Below are 17737 nucleotides of genomic sequence, written 5' to 3'. Positions count from 1 at the left end.
AAAGAGGTGCATTTGTGGCCAGGTTAAGGCACTGATTGGGAACCTCCAGTGGTTCCTGGACTACAACTCCATCAAACCTGACCCACGGGCCATGGTGGCTGGGGCTGATGGCAACTAAGGACCACAGATGCCCCCCTGCATTGGTTTTTAACCCTGAACATCCCCATATAGTTATAGCACAACTGTGATATCTCCAAAAAGTTGCTCTTTTCTCTGGACAGGGTGGGGTGGAACTTAGCCCCACAAGACCAGCACAACAAGTTTCCAGCAAAAGTAATAATAGGGAGCTAAATCCTGAAAACATTTATGCCTCCCTATCAGGTAACCTCCCCCAGCGTTGAACCGGCTCCCTGTTCTTTGCAGTGATCCACGTAGAGCTACACACCATGTTACAAGATAAGCTAAAGAAAAACTGTTTGAACAGCAAACAGAGGCAATGCCCCAGAAAGACACATAAAAAAGCAGCAGAGCAGCATTTGTAGTTACCATTTCCATGTTTTCTCTTGCTTTCATACCTCCTTCTGAGGTGGCTCAGTGTTGCAGCCCATTTTTGAGCGTGTGGGTAGTCTGCTCCCAGAGCAGAGGAGTTTAAGGAACTTCCTTCCTGGCAGCTCAGAGTAATCCTGCAGCAAGAGCCAGTGGGCTTAAGGTGGAGCAAATGCAGAAGGATCACACCTGGGCTGAAGGACTTGGCTCCTCCTTAACCCAACCCACTGTGTGTGTGTGTGTGTGTGTGTGTGTGAGAGAGAGAGAGAGAGAGAGAGAGAGAGAGAGAGAGAGAGAGAGAAGGCAGACTTGCTTCACCTGCAAACAGATCTCCCCTTTTGTTGCACACGAACCAGGCATGCCCATGGAGGAAATGTCAGTCTTTGGAGAACTGTTAGTGTAGCAAAGGTATGCTAATGTCATCATGGGTTGCGGCTGCACGGCCTTGATTTTTGAGGGAAAGGCTGTACAGAGCAGGCTGTGCATTTTGGAACAGAGATCACACTATACACACAGCTGCATAAACTAGTTTTGCACTCATGTAGCCCAGATTCTGTGACTAAATAAATTATGCCAATAATTTGGGTGTCGTTTGGGTTATATATCTCTCTGTGGAGATGCAAGAAATCAAACTAAACACTCACACAAAATTCAGGTGCTGCTTCTCTGAAATGCGGTAGGGAGCATGGGCTACTTTCATGTGGACCTCAGTTCCAAAGCCTATCAAGTGCATCCTCACTTACATATCCCCGCCTTGATGTAGCCATAGATATTTTTTTTTTGTTGTTGAACCGATGCCAGCACCAGTGACCCTCTCCATGTTGAGAAAAGATGGCTGGGAGACAGAAATGTTCAGGAAGAGAGGTCTTCATACTTTGAGGGGAAAAGGCCAGAGAAGTCATTGTAAGACATTAAAGAGATACAAAATAAATTAAATAAAAAAACCCTAATTATAGCCACTGGGGATACAAAGTAAGGAGAGAAGAGAGGAAATCAGTTAGATGAAAAAGAAGTAATGATAAAAAGGGAAAGGTGTGAAAGAAGCAAGCAATTTGAGCAGGGAAATAGGGTACAAATCTATCCTTAACATAATTCAACAGGTATATTAAAGGATAAGAATGAATGTTGGCTAGGCTAGTTTATGCATTGCAGCAGGAATGCGGAACCAACCTGTAGCTCTGCAGATGAAGAAGGATGGACTAAGAATGGAGGGGGGGCTTATCTCTCCCTTTGGACCCCCTGGGAAACTATGCATACCTGCTGTACTTGGAACTGGGTGTGGAGAGTGCAGCTGAATGGGACACAGGTGAGGGCAGACTGAGAAAGAGCCATCTGCCTTGGACCTGCCCATAAAAAGCAAGTCCACAGTGAGAATCTAGGGTGATGGCCGCTATTTCCATGAACTCTTCTCATTGTGAGACTTTTGTGGGTGAGCTGAGAGTTTGTTTGGGCCCAGGGTGAGAATACAGAGGCCAGGAGGGAGGGTGTGTCAGAAGGAAAATGAATTTATATAGATTAGTAACTTTGTAATCATGCAGCATTTTTAAATGTAACTGCAAATTTATGTAAGTTGTCAGTTGTTGCTTCGGTTTTCTGTACACCGCTTAGAGATATTTTAAATATAATAAGCTTTATGAAAATTAAATAATCAATCTCCCATCAGCCCCATCCAGCATAGTCTGTGGCCAGGTATGATGGCAGTTGTAATCCAACAACGCCTGGAGGGCCACAAGTTTCCCATCCCTGCATTATAGCTTCCAAGTTCAGGGAGTTTTAAGCCATTCTGTATGCAAGGAGAATGGGCAGTTTTTTATACATTGTCCCAGGTTCTTTTATTGTGGTGGTGGTGGTGGTGGGGAATCAGAATGCCTGGGGTGAAAATGGCCTTCCTTGTTTTGTGTATGGCAGACCACGTGCTGACAATTACCACATGGAGCAATTTAAAGCAGCCTTGACGCGGCAGCAACGTATAACTCAGCCCCAAGTCAACATCCCATCCTTACGCTGACCCTTGATGTGTGGCTGTCTTTTTAAATGCCATTCTCTTCCTCTTTACCAGCAGTAAGCCTGAGGAAGGACAGCTATCATCTTTCATCATACAAGCAGTGCTTTCTCTGCTATAAATCTCGCCGTACAACCAGGTTTCCTGAAGCCTAAATGCAAAGTTAAGATATGGGAAGAGACACTTCCCCAGAGCAAAAGAGCTGTGCTTTTATTGCCAGGTAACGGAGATCAGTACGTTCCTTCCCTGTGTCTGAAAGTGGGAGCCAGGACAATGGGAGACTCAGAGTTGGGTTCCAAACAGTCATTTCTGGGTTATTATTGGAAGGGTAAATAACTATAGAACTGTAAAGCACTTTGTACACTGAAAGGTGCCTTATTTTTAAAAAATCTATTAAGCTGCTCATTTCTGCTCTTTAGTGAGCTGCTTCTTGGAATCTGACCTATCACTTTTTCCCCCCAGGACAGGACATAGCAATTACTTTATATCTCTCTAGTGGATAATTGTTTATAAGCACAGCGCTGTGAATTCAGTAAATCTGAGAATGAGTTTTCACAATCACACTTGTACTGGCGAAAGGGAAGTGAAACCATAGAGTGTGAAGGGGTTTTTTTGTGGGGGGAGGCATTAGGCTGTCTAAACCCCTTCTAATTTCTGGATCCAGCAAAGGTTGAAATCTAATGGAGGATCCCATTGTTGAAGTAGCCAGGCCAGCTTCTAGTTAAAGAGCCCTAGTGGATGGGTCATTAGTCTAAAGAAAGGAAGTTGCTTTGTGCTGGAGGGCCATGGGTGGGCCCCCTCCCTCACCTGGCTGGTAGTGACAATAACCAGAGCTGAGTTGTTTGTGTGAGCTGAACTGCAAGTAGGCCATTAGAAGAGGTCAGGGCATGAGAACCATGATTGCTTTCTGCTTGAATCCAAGGCTGTGGCTATTGGAGAAGCAAGACCCTCTTGGGGTGTTAATGCTGCGAGTCCTTCCATCACAGACTTAGGTTGTATATATGTGTAAATAAACCATATATCATAAAGACGTCACAGTCTCCACTGTCCCTTGTTCCCAAGAAACTGAATCCTGGGTAAGTGCCTGGAACCCCAGGAATCTCACACTGCTTGGAGATTAGGGTGGTGTACAAGAGTATGTTTCTGTTCTATCATCACCTGAGCTGTGCAGTTTATTTCATAGTGCTGATGCCCAACTCTTTGAAGAGTGAAATCCAGCTGTGGAAAGTCATTTGTTACTTTAGTCTGTAATTCTGGAGCTGGTTCATCACCTGATTGCAGCTCTGCTTCTTTCTGAAAAGCAAACCGATTCTCTGTTAGAAAAACACTGGGGCCTAATTTGAATAGCAGAATGTCTGGCATCTGGTGGGCGGGGCTTTTATGTTGTGCTATGGAATTGGCCCCTCCCTTTGGGTATTCAGTTAAGTTCAGTTAGAGAGGCCAACTGCCATTCCTGCCTCATGTTGTTTTAGTTTCTCTCAGACAGTATGTTATTGTGTTACAATGTTTTATTATTACTGAAGCTTTGCTTGACATATATGTGAGCCGCTTACTTTGCTGAAAGAAAAGAAACTCTGCTGAAGAATGATGGAATATTCTAAACTGGGGGGGGGATATTCCTAGTCTGCCAGGAGGATTGGGTTTTTTTAATCACCCCCACCCTCTAAAACATTCTCCACCCCCCACCCCACTGGAATGGCCTGGTCCTCAACACACGTTCAAAGCAATCCAACCTTGAAATGTCAAGGGAATGAATGTGAAATGTCAAGGAAGGAAAGTAGGACCCATACTTCAAGGAAAGGAGTAGCATAGGAAGTTGCCTCATACTGAGCCACAATTGGCTCACCCTGACTGTCAGCTGCTCTCCAGCATTTCAAACAGGGGACATTTCCAGCCCTACCTGGAGATGATACTTGGGACCTTCTGAGATGCTTTGCTGCTGAACTATGGCTCTGTCCTCTTGCTTTATGGAAGGACTCCTAAACTGACTTATCAGCTTGTTGAGGCCTGACTCATAATGGAAGAGAGTTTTACTACAAGATTCAGCAAGACTGTGTGCTCCTTTGAAAATAGCAATCAATGTCATTCCTGAAACACAGCGATCTCATGAGAGTGGCAAAAGCCCAAAATATATAATTTGATGTGGGGAAATGAGATGAGGGACACTTTAATCCTAACTGGAGAAAGGGATTTGCTCTTGCAGTATTTGCTTTTATTTTGAGACAAGCGTTACAGATCCACCTGGATTTATCCTAGGACCACAGGGCGAGTGTGGTGGCACTCTATAAGCCCTCCAGCTGTTTTATACCAAGTTAGACCATTTTCCCATCTCCTTTAGCATTGTCTACACTGACTGCAGTGGCTCTCCAAGACTTCATGTGTGGAACATTTCCAGCCCTACCTGGAGATTCCAGGAATTGAACATGCCACCTTTTGCTTGCTTGCTCTGTTTTAGACACCTGCTGAAAACCTGTCTGTTCCAGCAAGCCTATCCAGATGTTTAATTTTGTTACTTGCATTTGTCTCAATGTCTTATTGATTCTACCTTTGCTTTTAATGATAAATGATAAATGATGATTCTACCTTTGCTTTTAGTGATAAATGATGATTTTAGGCATATTTGTATTTAATTGGTTTAGGTATTTTAGCTATTTCATTCATTTATTTATAATGCTATCTGCACACCGCTTGGGGAATTTCTTTTGATCAAGCAGTTTTATGAGTTCCCTCAATAAATAAACCAACTGAATGAGTGTTTTGTTAAATGTAAATTTTATGTGGACATAACAAACCTCATTGAAGCAAGAACTGTTTTATTTTGTGTGTGTGGAAGGGCCTTTACAGTCTAACCATATGCATATTTTATTGAATTAAAGTTTCATTGAGCTCAGTGGGAATGGCTGCCAAAGGGGGCACAGAATTGCACCCCAGGCTCCTATGTCCCGCTTGCAGCTTTCCACCAACCTTCCGCAGGTGCCTTTCATCCCAGTTTGGTATGGCCAGTCATGTTCAAATTGTTGTCTGAAAAGGGTTTGGCTGCAAATCTCCACTAGAGGGTGAGCTAAGCTAGCGATACCCATATTGGGTTTCTTTGATGTAATTCCTCCAGCATTTGAGGAAGGAAGGGGAGGGGGAGAGAATATCCGCAGCACTTATTGATCCTTAAGTTAAACACAGACAAGGTGGGTAATGAAAACTTTTACTGGGCCAACTTATAAATTATTTGCCAGACCAATAAAATTTATTGCACATCTATTATTTTTCCCCTCAGCAATTTTTAAGAGAGCTCTAGCCAAACAGGACAATGAAAAAACCAAAACAAATGGGAAAGTGTATTCTGGGCTGTCAATTGCACTGAATTCCCCCTATGCCTGACCAAATGCTTCTGATATGCCGCTCGCTGTGTCCATAGATGGGGCTGTCCTTGAGATAACAACCTTTCCCAAGTTTGCCCAGGACAATCTCAACCAACTTGAGCCACCCCACAATTTTTCTAATAGGCACCTCAAATCCTAAATATCCTGGTTTTATTTCCTCTCTTGTCTCCTGAACAGGCCAGAGGGGAGAGGCAAAGAAAGCATTTGAATCTGGCTTCTCCTGAGTCATACCACTCTCCATAATGGAATGCAACTTCTGATGAGTCTTACCACTGATTCATCCAGCCTCGTATTGTCTGTTCAGATTAGCAATGTCTCCTGATGGGTTCAAGGTACAGTCCCAACTCTGCTACCCGATAACTAAAGGTGTCACTAAAGCTGCCAGTATACTCTATAGACCATGGGAGGTAAAAAAGCAGGGCCCTTCTCCCCGCACCACTTTTAATAGCTATCTCTCCTGCACTTTGACGTTGTTTTACCATTTAGTTTCACAGCCCAGGTCAATCAAGAGTGTCAACCTGCAAATGAGAACAATATTAGGTGTGTGCCTAACATGTCTAGCATGTGGAAGCACCCAGTTACATGGGTAGTTGTGGTCATGAGAAAGGGTCCATTGTTCTGCTGTAGAGCACGTGTTGTGCATGCAGAAGGTCCAAGTTTCAATTCCTGGCATTTCCAGCTCAAAGGATTGGGCAGTAGGTGCCAGGAATGACCTCTGCCTTAGGATCTGGGGAGCCCTTGGCAGTCAATGTAGACCATGTGGACTATAGGGATGAAGAGTTTGATGTAGTATATAAGGTGGCTTCCTGTGTTCTTATGACATAACGATGGGCTCATCCTGACTTCCTTTTGTACTCTGTTTCTAGGCACAGGTCTGAGCTTTAAAGCTGTGCGTCTAAGTGAGAGGATAGATAGATAGATAGATAGATAGATAGATAGATAGATAGATAGATGATAGATAGATGATAGATAGATAGATAGATGATAGATAGATAGAGGATAGTACTAGTGCTTTCCCTGTGAAAACTCATGTTTTACCACTACATCGGAGCAAATGGCAAATGAGTTTTCCATGGATCGCCACTTGCTCCAATTCAGTGGTAAACCATGTTTTCCCCCCCCCCAGGGAAAGCACGGGGGGGGGAACCCTGCTCAGACACAGAGCTTTAAACCTGTACCTGGAAAGTGCAGCGCAAAAGGAAGTCTGGATGAGTCCTGTCTAATAGCATTTATCCACACATTGAACAAAAGGAATTGCATTTCCACAGACCACAGCAAAGGAATGTGGTGTGTGTGTGTGTGTGTGTGTGTGAGAGAGAGAGAGATATTTGGTTCTCAGGATTCATTTTTAGAACTGGGCCATTTGGATGCAAGATTTCTGATGAGTCAGTGGAGGCAGCTTCAAGCCTTCTGCCTCACATCTCAGTCATTGCCCATTTGTTTCTCTTGCCTGCCACCCTATAAGGCTCTTTAGGGCTGTGCCACTAGTGACTGATGGCTGCCACTGAAAGCTGCTGTTTGCCTTTTATGCTTATTGCAAATAAAGGGTTGCAGTAAGAGGGCTACCAGAATTGTGCTGAGACTCGTGATCTCTGTCCAGTGTGACAGAATTAGCACCCTTCTCCCTTTTTGTTCCTTTCATACACCTGAAGTTTCATCCAGGTACGGGTCTTATTTTATGACATTCTGTTCCGAGATGGGGGCAATTTTGTGATCTGTGACCATGCATGGATTCTTTTTATGCCTTTTGGATTTGGTGTGGGAAACTGAGCTTGGAGGACAGTTTCTTGAAGGTCATTGTGCCAGCCAGCCAGCCAGCCAGATTGATAGCAGGATATCCAACCAGTATTTCAGGCTAGTTCAGCTCCTCATTTTCTTCTACGTATGTGGAAGTATAACTTTTAACTATCATTTTCAATATGGAACACCTTGCAATGGGGAGACTTGTTATATTTTACCCGCAATTTGCTCCGCTGCTTAAATCGCTCTAACCCTCTCCTGCCCCCTGCAACACACACACACTACAATGACCTACCTACCAGCACTCTGAAATTGGAGATGTGCTTGATTGCACAAGGCTGTCCGCAGCCTTATTTCTAGAAGAAGATCCACAAATAACTTTAATCACATGTGGTATGTTTCTGATGCTGCTATCAGGAGGCGGAAAATGGATATAATGCTTCTATAATATCTCTAGATGCTGAGAAGGGAGGCATTTGACTGTGCAAAGCAGCCATTTATATTAAAGGTCGGTCAGGCTTTGGACTTGAGAGATTCTCAGCGGCTGGGGTTCACTCAGCATATAGAATTAAAGGTGAATTTCATATTTTAAGTTGCCGCTTTCTTCTCTCAAATTGCTTTAGAAAACAAAGATTTAGATCCCAGTGATGCAGTGACTGAGTAGGCAAACATGACAGCCGTTATGAGCTGAGCAATAACTCACTCTGCCTCGGATGCTAGAAACTGTTTTATTGAGACAGGCAATGGGGGAAAAATGAATTGCCATTTCCTTTAGGGCCCTGTACTGTGTACATTTTGTTTTTCCTAAGTGAATTCTTCCATAAGATGCAGTGCACTATTTTGCAAAGCTCTCCCGCGTGACAATCCCTGGGTTGCCAGGTGGTAAGTGTGGGTGACTTTGCAGAGGTCCAATGAGGCATAGATTAGTTTAAAGAGTTAAAGGTGTGAGCAATCATTTTGTATTTTTGTAGCAGGATGACCCATATCCACTGCCAACAAACTGGCATTTTAATACATTCTTGGCTTCATATGATTCAGGTTTCACCAGGGCTTGAGCACTGAACCGGTTTGAATGTCAGGACTTGGCTACAAAGGAATAAAAAGGACAACCTCAGCAACTTACTTATCACACTCCATTCCTGACTCATCTGAGCTTAAACAGGACAGGCCTCCTGGTTTAGAAGGAATGATGTGGACATAGACTGGACCCTCACACCCTACTTTTTAATCAGTCAGTGGACATGTGTCCTGATACTTGGTTAGCAGCTCCCATGACATGAGCAGACAGCCATTTACCAAAGGGTAACGCGGGTGGCACTGTGGGTTAACAGAGCCTAGGACTTGCTGATCAGAAGGTCGGCGGTTTGAATCCCTGCGACGGGTGAGCTCCCGTTGCTCGGTCCCTGCTCCTGCCAACCTAGCAGTTCAAAAGCACGTCAAAGTGCAAGTAGATAAATAGGTACCACTCCAGCGGGAAGGTAAACGGCATTTCCGTGCGCTGCTCTGGTTCACCAGAAGTGTCTTAGTCATGTTGGCCACATGACCTGGAAGCTGTACGCCGGCTTCCTCGGCCAATAAAGAGAGATGAGCGCCGCAGCCCCAGAGTCGGCCACGACTGGACCTAATGGTCAGGGGTCCCTTTACCTTTAACTTTGCCAAATGGTAACTCAGCTGGATAGCTCAGTTGGCTAGAGCATGGTGTTGATAACGCCAAGGTTGCAGGTTTGATCCCCGTAAGGGATAGCTTCATATGCCTGCATTGCAGGGTGTTGGACTAAATCAGTCTTTCCCAAACTTAGGCCTTCAGTGGTTTTAGGACTACATCTCCCATCATCCCTAGCTAGCAGGACTGGTGGTCAGAGATTATGGGAACTGTAGTCCAAAACAGCTGGAGACCCAAGTTTGGGAAACACTGGACTAGATGATCCTCAGGATCCATTCCAATTCTATAAAGCTCATGGAAGACTTTAGTGTTCTCCTGCCAAATGTTCAGTGTGTACCAAGGGCAGCTGTGTGATTACGTTATCATCAGCCCACCAACTGTAGAACACTCTTGGGAAGTTATGTTGTGTAAAAGTACCCCCTGCCTACAGCACCAACCTGGGCAGTGTCCTAAATCAGAATGCGAAGCCATTAAAAGATCCAGAAATACTTTCCTCTCTGCAACTACCTCCAGCTGCCTAAGCTAGAGTAAATTTGATATTGTGTCAAGGATGAGGTTCAGTGCTTCTGACTGAAAAGGAAGCAATATTACTAGCACCAGATCTCTTGGCACTGTTAAATTGTATGGCTCAGGCTACTCAATTACTCCATTCCACCAAGCTCCCAAAGCATACATATGTAGAGATTGCATGCATTGATTTCTACATACAGCCAGATTTTTCTAACCAACATGGACAACTCAGAGTAGTTAATGATAGTTAAAGGCAACATCTGCCTCTGGAGGTGCTCAGCATGTTAAAAGCTCAGTGCAGGAAGGAGAAAAATGAGAACAAATCCTCTAGTATCTGGATGCAAAAGACGGTAACATTGCTTTTCCTTTTCTTAGCCTCACAGAGTGCATAAGAACAGACTTCTGGATCAGGCCAATGGTCTATCTAGCCCAGAATCCTGTTCTCACAGTGTCCAGTCAGATGCCTGTGGGGAAACGCACAAGCAGGACTCAAACACAAGAGCACTCTTGCCTCCTGTGGTTTCCAGCAACAGCTTTTCTGTCTCCAGTTGTGAAGGAAGAACACAGTCATCATAGCCAGCAGCATCTGGTATCCTTATCATCCATGAATTTGTCTGATCCTCTTTTAAAGCCATCCTAGTTGGTTGATATCACTGCCTCTTGTGGCAGCAAGTTCCGCAGTTAAACTATACATTGCATTATGAAGTGCTTTCTTTTATCTATCCCGAATCTTCCAACTTTCCACTTTATTGGATGTCCATAGGATGTTATGAGAGAGTGAGAAAAAACTTTTCTCTGTCCATTTGCTCCATGTGATGCAAATTTTTACAAACATCACTAATAATAGTAAGAAATAATTTTATTATTTATACCCTGCCCATCTGGCTGGGTTTTCCCAGCCACTCTGTCATCTCTTACTCATGTCGCCTCTTACCTTTTCTCTTAACTAAAGCTGCATTTCCAAGTGATGCCCACAGCAGTCTTGGGTGGCTGCTACGACAAGGTCCTGTACACAGTCAACTTCAGGTGGAAGACATCACTCGTCACCTGTTAGCCTGCCCCTACCCAAGAAATTGCTTTCTGAAACCTTTGTTCACACAAGCAAGCAGACAGACCCCATCAGAAATGATCATTTCTTTTGAGTGATAACAATAGCTTCATAACTCTGTAATAAACAAAAATCTGCCCTTATTCTCTTATGGGGGACACAAGAGCCCTTGTAGAGTCCTTTGTAGGTTCTCCATTGGCAGGAGAAAATAACAGAGGCCAACCAGAGAATACAGAGAAGCAAAGCAGCTCGTAAGCCTGATCTTTATTGAACTGTTGCAACAGGGTGCTCCCCTCACACACAGGAAAGGAGGAGGACCCAGAACCCAGGTGTGCCTGCCCTTATATAGACATTTTAAACTCCTTGCTCTGGAGCCCAACACCACCCCTCCATACATCATACATACATCACAGAAGGGGTGTAGCCCAAGACCACCCCCCACAAACATCATACCTACATCACAGAATTAAAAAGCAGAGACATCAACTTGCCAACAAAGGTCCGTGTAGTTAAAGCCATGGTTTTCCCAGTAGTGATGTATGGAAGTGAGAGCTGGACCATAAAGAAGGCTGATCGCCGAAGAATTGATGCTTTTGAATTATGGTGCTGGAGGAGACTCTTGAGAGTCCCATGGACTGCAAGAAGATCAAACACATCCATTCTTAAGGAAATTAGCCCTGAGTGCTCACTGGAAGGACAGATCGTGAAGCTGAGGCTCCAATACTTTGGCCACCTCATGAGAAGAGAAGACTCCCTGGAAAAGACCCTGATGTTGGGAAAGATTGAGGGCACAAGGAGAAGGGGACGACAGAGGACAAGATGGTTGGACAGTGTTCTCGAAGCTACCAGCATGAGCCTGACCAACCTGCGGGAGGCAGTGGAAGACAGGAGTACCTGGCGTGCTCTGGTCCATGGGGTCACAAAGAGTCGAACACGACTAAACGACTAAACAACAACAAAATCACAGAAAAGGTGGTCTACAACAGAAATTTGAGTGCAGGTTACCTGTTAATGGTCACTTGATTGGATACGCTGGGGAGCCTGGCCAGTCTTTTGTAATGACAAATACTTAGTTCCTGAGCCAGGTCACAGGCTCGCCCTATTCATACACTGACATACCCTTAAGACAGGATTTGTGAACGAAAAGACAAAGGGGAGGCTTTTCCATTTTCCTTTGACCTTGCAGAGAAATATTTGAGGTCAATTTGAGGTCAATTTGGGAGAGACAAAATGGTTTCAGGACTTTTTCTGTGGGGTTTCAGACATGTGATTTATATATGCAGTTATGAACATTTATCATAAGGATATATATATATAACATATAACTGCATATATAAATCACATGTCTGAAACCCCACAGAAAAAGTCCTGAAACCATTTTGTCCCTCATATATATATATATATATATATATATATATATATATATATATATGCTTTCGTAGATTTTCACGGGTACAGGAATGCAGGTTTTGGTGTCTTCGGGTGTCTTCCCGTGTAAGAGTCGGGGTGTCTGTGCGACGTTTCGACGAGGTCTCACTCGTCATCTTCAGGCTGGTGCTTTCGGCTTCTTGTTACTGGAACAGAGCAGAGTCTGGTGTTTGAGTTCCTATAAATACTGTTGAGGGGTGTGGTGTATAGCCTCCAACGTTCTGGGCAGAGAGGAAGTTTCTAGATTAGTGTGCCTTTTCTTCTTTTGTTCCTTAATTACTTGAGGGATATCTTGGGTGATTTCATGAGTGATATTCTGAATACCACTGGGTGGGTCATTAAGTGTAGATTAGTTGCTAAAGCTTTCGTGTCTTGACCTCTTGAGCTTGTGAAGAGTTTTTCTGAGAAGATGGCTGTGCTGCATTTAGTTGTGCTCTGGCTTGGCTTCGTGTATAGGGGCGAGCTGTGGTTTTGTGCCTTGTGCCAGCCAGATCTGTGTAGGGATTGCAGGGGGGTGCAGCATCCGGAGGTGCCACTATAGTTTGGCTACTGGATGGAGTCTGTAATATGTCTGTGGAGAGGGTCTGGGTTTGGGTCTGGTGTGGTTGATTGGTGACGGCGTTCTGTGTGCCTCTGGTTCTGGTGTCGGTTTTTGTGGGGAGGGCTAATTTCCAGATGTCTGGCAGGCGGGACGTGTCGTCACGCTTGTTCATGTTGTGAGGGTGTTTCTCTATCTCGATGGCTTCCATGATTATTCTCTTGTGGTGATGTTCCATGTTAAAGAGCAATTTGGAATCTGCAAAATTAATTTCGTGTCCTGTTTCTTTCATGTGTTGGAAAAGAGAGGATGTTTTTTCTTCTTTTTTGACGGCATTCTTGTGTTCTGCGATACGTGCATTTATTCGTCTGTTTGTTTGTCCAATGTACGTGGCTGGGCAGACTGGGCAGTGGTATACCCTGCAAAGTGGTATACCCTGGGCAGTGGTATACCCTGGGCAGACTGGGCAGTGGTATACCCTGCAAAGTCTGCCCAGCCACGTACATTGGACAAACAAACAGACGAATAAATGCACGTATCGCAGAACACAAGAATGCCGTCAAAAAAGAAGAAAAAACATCCTCTCTTTTCCAACACATGAAAGAAACAGGACACGAAATTAATTTTGCAGATTCCAAATTGCTCTTTAACATGGAACATCACCACAAGAGAATAATCATGGAAGCCATCGAGATAGAGAAACACCCTCACAACATGAACAAGCGTGACGACACGTCCCGCCTGCCAGACATCTGGAAATTAGCCCTCCCCACAAAAACCGACACCAGAACCAGAGGCACACAGAACGCCGTCACCAATCAACCACACCAGACCCAAACCCAGACCCTCTCCACAGACATATTACAGACTCCATCCAGTAGCCAAACTATAGTGGCACCTCCGGATGCTGCACCCCCCTGCAATCCCTACACAGATCTGGCTGGCACAAGGCACAAAACCACAGCTCGCCCCTATACACGAAGCCAAGCCAGAGCACAACTAAATGCAGCACAGCCATCTTCTCAGAAAAACTCTTCACAAGCTCAAGAGGTCAAGACACGAAAGCTTTAGCAACTAATCTACACTTAATGACCCACCCAGTGGTATTCAGAATATCACTCATGAAATCACCCAAGATATCCCTCAAGTAATTAAGGAACAAAAGAAGAAAAGGCACACTAATCTAGAAACTTCCTCTCTGCCCAGAACGTTGGAGGCTATACACCACACCCCTCAACAGTATTTATAGGAACTCAAACACCAGACTCTGCTCTGTTCCAGTAACAAGAAGCCGAAAGCACCAGCCTGAAGATGACGAGTGAGACCTCGTCGAAACGTCGCACAGACACCCCGACTCTTACACGGGAAGACACCCGAAGACACCAAAACCTGCATATATATATATATATATACACACACATCCTTAAATTTTTTATTTCAACACAGGGAGCAGCCCTCTGTGCACTGGCTGCAAAAGAAATTAGGAGGAAGGAGTTAGATTGTTGTGGTATTTGGAGGTGTTTAATTGGAAATCAAGCTGGATTTGAGTTTGTCGACATCTCTGGTAACCGCTCTCTTACATCATGGAAGTATGGATGTATGTGATCTGCCTTGTTTTATTGGCTGGTACTGTTGCTGCGGGTTTGTCATGGCCTTTGGCTGGAACAATAAACTTAAATTGAATTCAAAAGTATTACAACCCCAAGGTGTCATTCCTGGTCAGTCACCACCAGTTCAGACCCCCACAAGCATATTTGTGAATTTTAGATTTTTTGTGTGCTGAAAAAGTACCAAACAATAACCAACCACACACACCCAAAACTTTATTTTTTAATGTGGCTCCCTTAACAAGGGGGTTTTCTATAAAGGAAACCATTTTTGCCTAATGACTACTCAGAGGGTTTCAGTTCAGTTCCACTGATAGCACTCACATTGACTTTAGTATGCAAACAACAATTTCCCCCCTTTGCCCAATGTTCGGGAATCTATTTCCAAAATAGTGATGTCCTTCAGTGATGTCTTGGCCTTTTGTTAATGATTCACAATACTATGAGAGTTCAGGGTGCAACCTTCTTTTTTAAAAAGCTCACTCTACAAAACAGGTACCTGGAGGTTTCCAAACCAAAAATGGAAAGCATTTGTTTTTATTAAAAGAAAATGTGGTTCCATCTGAGTAGGCTTTTTCCTCCTACGATTCTCTTGATAGCTTATCTACTATCATGTCAGGATACAGTTGCAGCACACAGTAAGCTAACAGGATTGCCATCCCAGAGGTAAGTCTATCTCCATGTAATTTAAGATACTGCCTTACATATAGAAATTGCTGTCTATCTGGTCAGTGCATCAATTCAGACTGAGAATGAGGCATGTGGGTCCTATTACTTTTAAGCAGCTAGCAGAAAACGATTTATACAATAGTCCCATCACAATATGGTGAGAGGGCTGAAACATGAACCATTTTGAAGTCTTATAATTATACCTTTTTTAATACGTTTCCTTCTGCACTACAATTTTTTCTTCAAGAAGATTTCATTCCTCAGTTCTCATCTTTCACATATTCTAATTTGATATGCAGCTTTTAAACTGCCGTTGTTTCATAACACAATGAGCTGATACGGTATTTCATATTATTTCAGTGATAATGAAGTAATTCAGACAAAAGTGAGAGAAAATATATCAAGATGCCGTTTCTTCTTTCTTCTTCTCTTTCAATATCTTATTGGATAATAAATAATAAATAATAATGTTGTGTGTGGGTTTGGGTTGTATGTATTTAAATCATGTATTAAAGAAAACTCTATGGGGCTTTTCCCAAGCTGCTAATTGCAAACTGGACCAAAGGAAATATAATGTAGAAAGATCAAAAAGTGGTATCAGTAATAATTGGGATATAGACGCAGGGAGGGGGGAGGCAGAGGAAAGAAAAGATACATTTAATTATGAAGGCTTATTCTAGTAATCCTTACAGAAACCAAATAAAGAACAGATTTTTGATGTTTGATGAAGTTATCAAACAAAGCAGGATAATGAAGAGGCACATTTTAAATCTAGGTGAAGGTGAACTCACTGAATACTTTTCTGAAAGCTGAAGGATAGAGGCATCACATCTTTCTACCACCACAATATATGTACACACACACACACCCCTACACCCCCTCTCTCTTTGTTTGACTGCTGCTTGTCCACAGACACCCTGCAATTTGATCCTACACACACTGATGTGTATCCACAGGCTCATCTCTTGAGCATTTGAGTTTTTCATTTAGTGTTCTTTCTTCTGTAGCTTCTGATGAATCTCTCTTCTAATTATCAGTAGAATTACCATAACCCTGCAAAAAGAAAAAGAAAAAAAATACACAGCCTCTTAAGCAAAAAACAGCCTGTCTGTCACACGACAAAACAGGCTCTAGCCTACACCACCTCACTCCTGCCAGGATAAAGTGTCAGTTTTTAAGGTGCCCTAGGAGTCTTTGCTGTTTTGTTCCGCTTGTTGGCGTTAACAGATGATAACCGATAATGATGGAGCTCTAGTCAAAAACCCAACAATAACAAGTAATTCTGGGACCATCTCCTCCCCTTCTCCATCAATGAATAATCAAACTAGATGTGTTCCTTATTATGGAATATGTAGGATGCAAATCATGGCTATGTCTCACAGTGGGAAAATACATATTTTGCTTTGTTCTTTGTCTAGGCTCCTTTTAGAGGATATACCCCAAAGGGACACATCCTCACACTGTTGTAGCTTGCAGGCTCTTGTTAGTCACTTGACAGAATTTCAATGCGGGAAACACAAAGGCCACAGATACAAAGAGCTTCTTTAGTTGTGCTCACTGGGACTTTTGCCCTCTTCCCCCTCCCTTCCTCCTTCCAATAGCAAGCTACTTATGTCATAGGAACATAGGAAGCTGCCTTACATCAAATCAGACTACTTGTCCAGACATCCCTATGTTGTCCACTACAGGGGTGGAGAAACTGTGGCCAGCCAGATGTTGTTTGACTACAACTCCCATTAGCCGTTACCATTGGCCTTGCCGACTGGGGCTGATGTGAGGACCACAGGTTCCCCATTCATGTTCTAATTTGACTACCAGTGGATCTTGGGGATCTCAGGCACACCATCACCTAATACTGAATCCTTGTAAATGGAGACACCAGGGCCTGAACCAAGATGTTTAGGGGAAGGGCAGTGCCCCATTGGTTGCCAGGTTCTCCAGCAGAGGCTGGGAGAGATTGCCTGTCTGAAACCCTGGAAAAATGCTGTCTGCCAACATAGACAATATTGAGCTTGATGGACCAGGGGCACCTGAGGTGAAACTCCCCACTGCCACCCTGTGATGGGGGCACAAACTCTGTAACAAGTCTTCCCCACTGGGATGGTTGTCCTTTAGGGCTTTCTCATCCCTGCCCAGTAACGGGGCTTTGCTCCAGCTCTTCCCTTCAAGAGAAACCAGTGCAAAGCCCCATCACACCACTGTGTCTGTCTGTCTGTCTCTGTGTGTGAGAGACAGTGGCAAAGCGGGATGGTGGAATGCCTCCCCTCTCTGCCCCTAAGCATTCCATAGAGCTTTGCCACCAGCCCCTCTCTGCCCTTAGAGGCCGAGGAGACCAGTGGCAAAGCTGGGGAGCAGAACAGGTGTGCCACCCCTTGAGGTGATGCCGACTGAGGTGGCCGCCCCACCCAGCCTCATGGGTGGGTTGGTTCTGAGATGGACTAGTGGGTTTGACTTAGTAAAGGACAGCATATGGAGGATGTACCTCTCCCATCACACAGTGTTTTTAAAGTCTTGTCAAGATACAAAGGTTGTTTCCCATGCAGCATGGGAAGGGGTAGGGGGAGATAAGAGTGCCATTGTTCCTGCTCAAGAAACACAAGACCAGAGTCCTAATCCCATTTGGGGGATGTTGATATTCCATGCCCAAAATTCTCTGTCAGGGCAGCTCA

General features: G+C 44.1%; 2 protein-coding genes across 4 annotated transcripts in view; one reads left to right on the top strand and one right to left on the bottom strand.

Moving 5' to 3' along the window:
* FYB2 (FYN binding protein 2) overlaps nucleotides 1–650 on the bottom strand; it is a 38199-nt gene extending 37549 nt beyond the window's left edge. For 2 of the 3 annotated variants that reach the window (XM_082228732.1, XM_082228733.1), the window contains exon 1: nucleotides 516–650. In XM_082228732.1, the coding sequence (XP_082084858.1) occupies nucleotides 516–548 (33 nt within the window). In that variant the 5' untranslated portion in view covers nucleotides 549–650. Of the gene's footprint in view, nucleotides 1–486 lie in introns of all 3 variants that reach the window. The other variant, XM_082228734.1, reaches the window with a different exon arrangement.
* Nucleotides 651–14876: 14226 nt separating this feature from the next.
* C8A (complement C8 alpha chain) overlaps nucleotides 14877–17737 on the top strand; it is a 30594-nt gene continuing 27733 nt past the window's right edge. Inside the window, exon 1 of the mRNA XM_082228736.1 lies at nucleotides 14877–15065. Coding sequence (XP_082084862.1) covers nucleotides 14950–15065 — 116 coding nt within the window. The 5' untranslated portion in view covers nucleotides 14877–14949. The remainder of the gene's footprint in view (nucleotides 15066–17737) is intronic.

This window comes from Podarcis vaucheri (genome assembly GCF_965113315.1).
Source record: "Podarcis vaucheri genome assembly, chromosome: 6".
Lineage (NCBI taxonomy): Eukaryota > Metazoa > Chordata > Lepidosauria > Squamata > Lacertidae > Podarcis > Podarcis vaucheri.
This window is presented reverse-complemented; position numbering and strand designations above follow the sequence as displayed.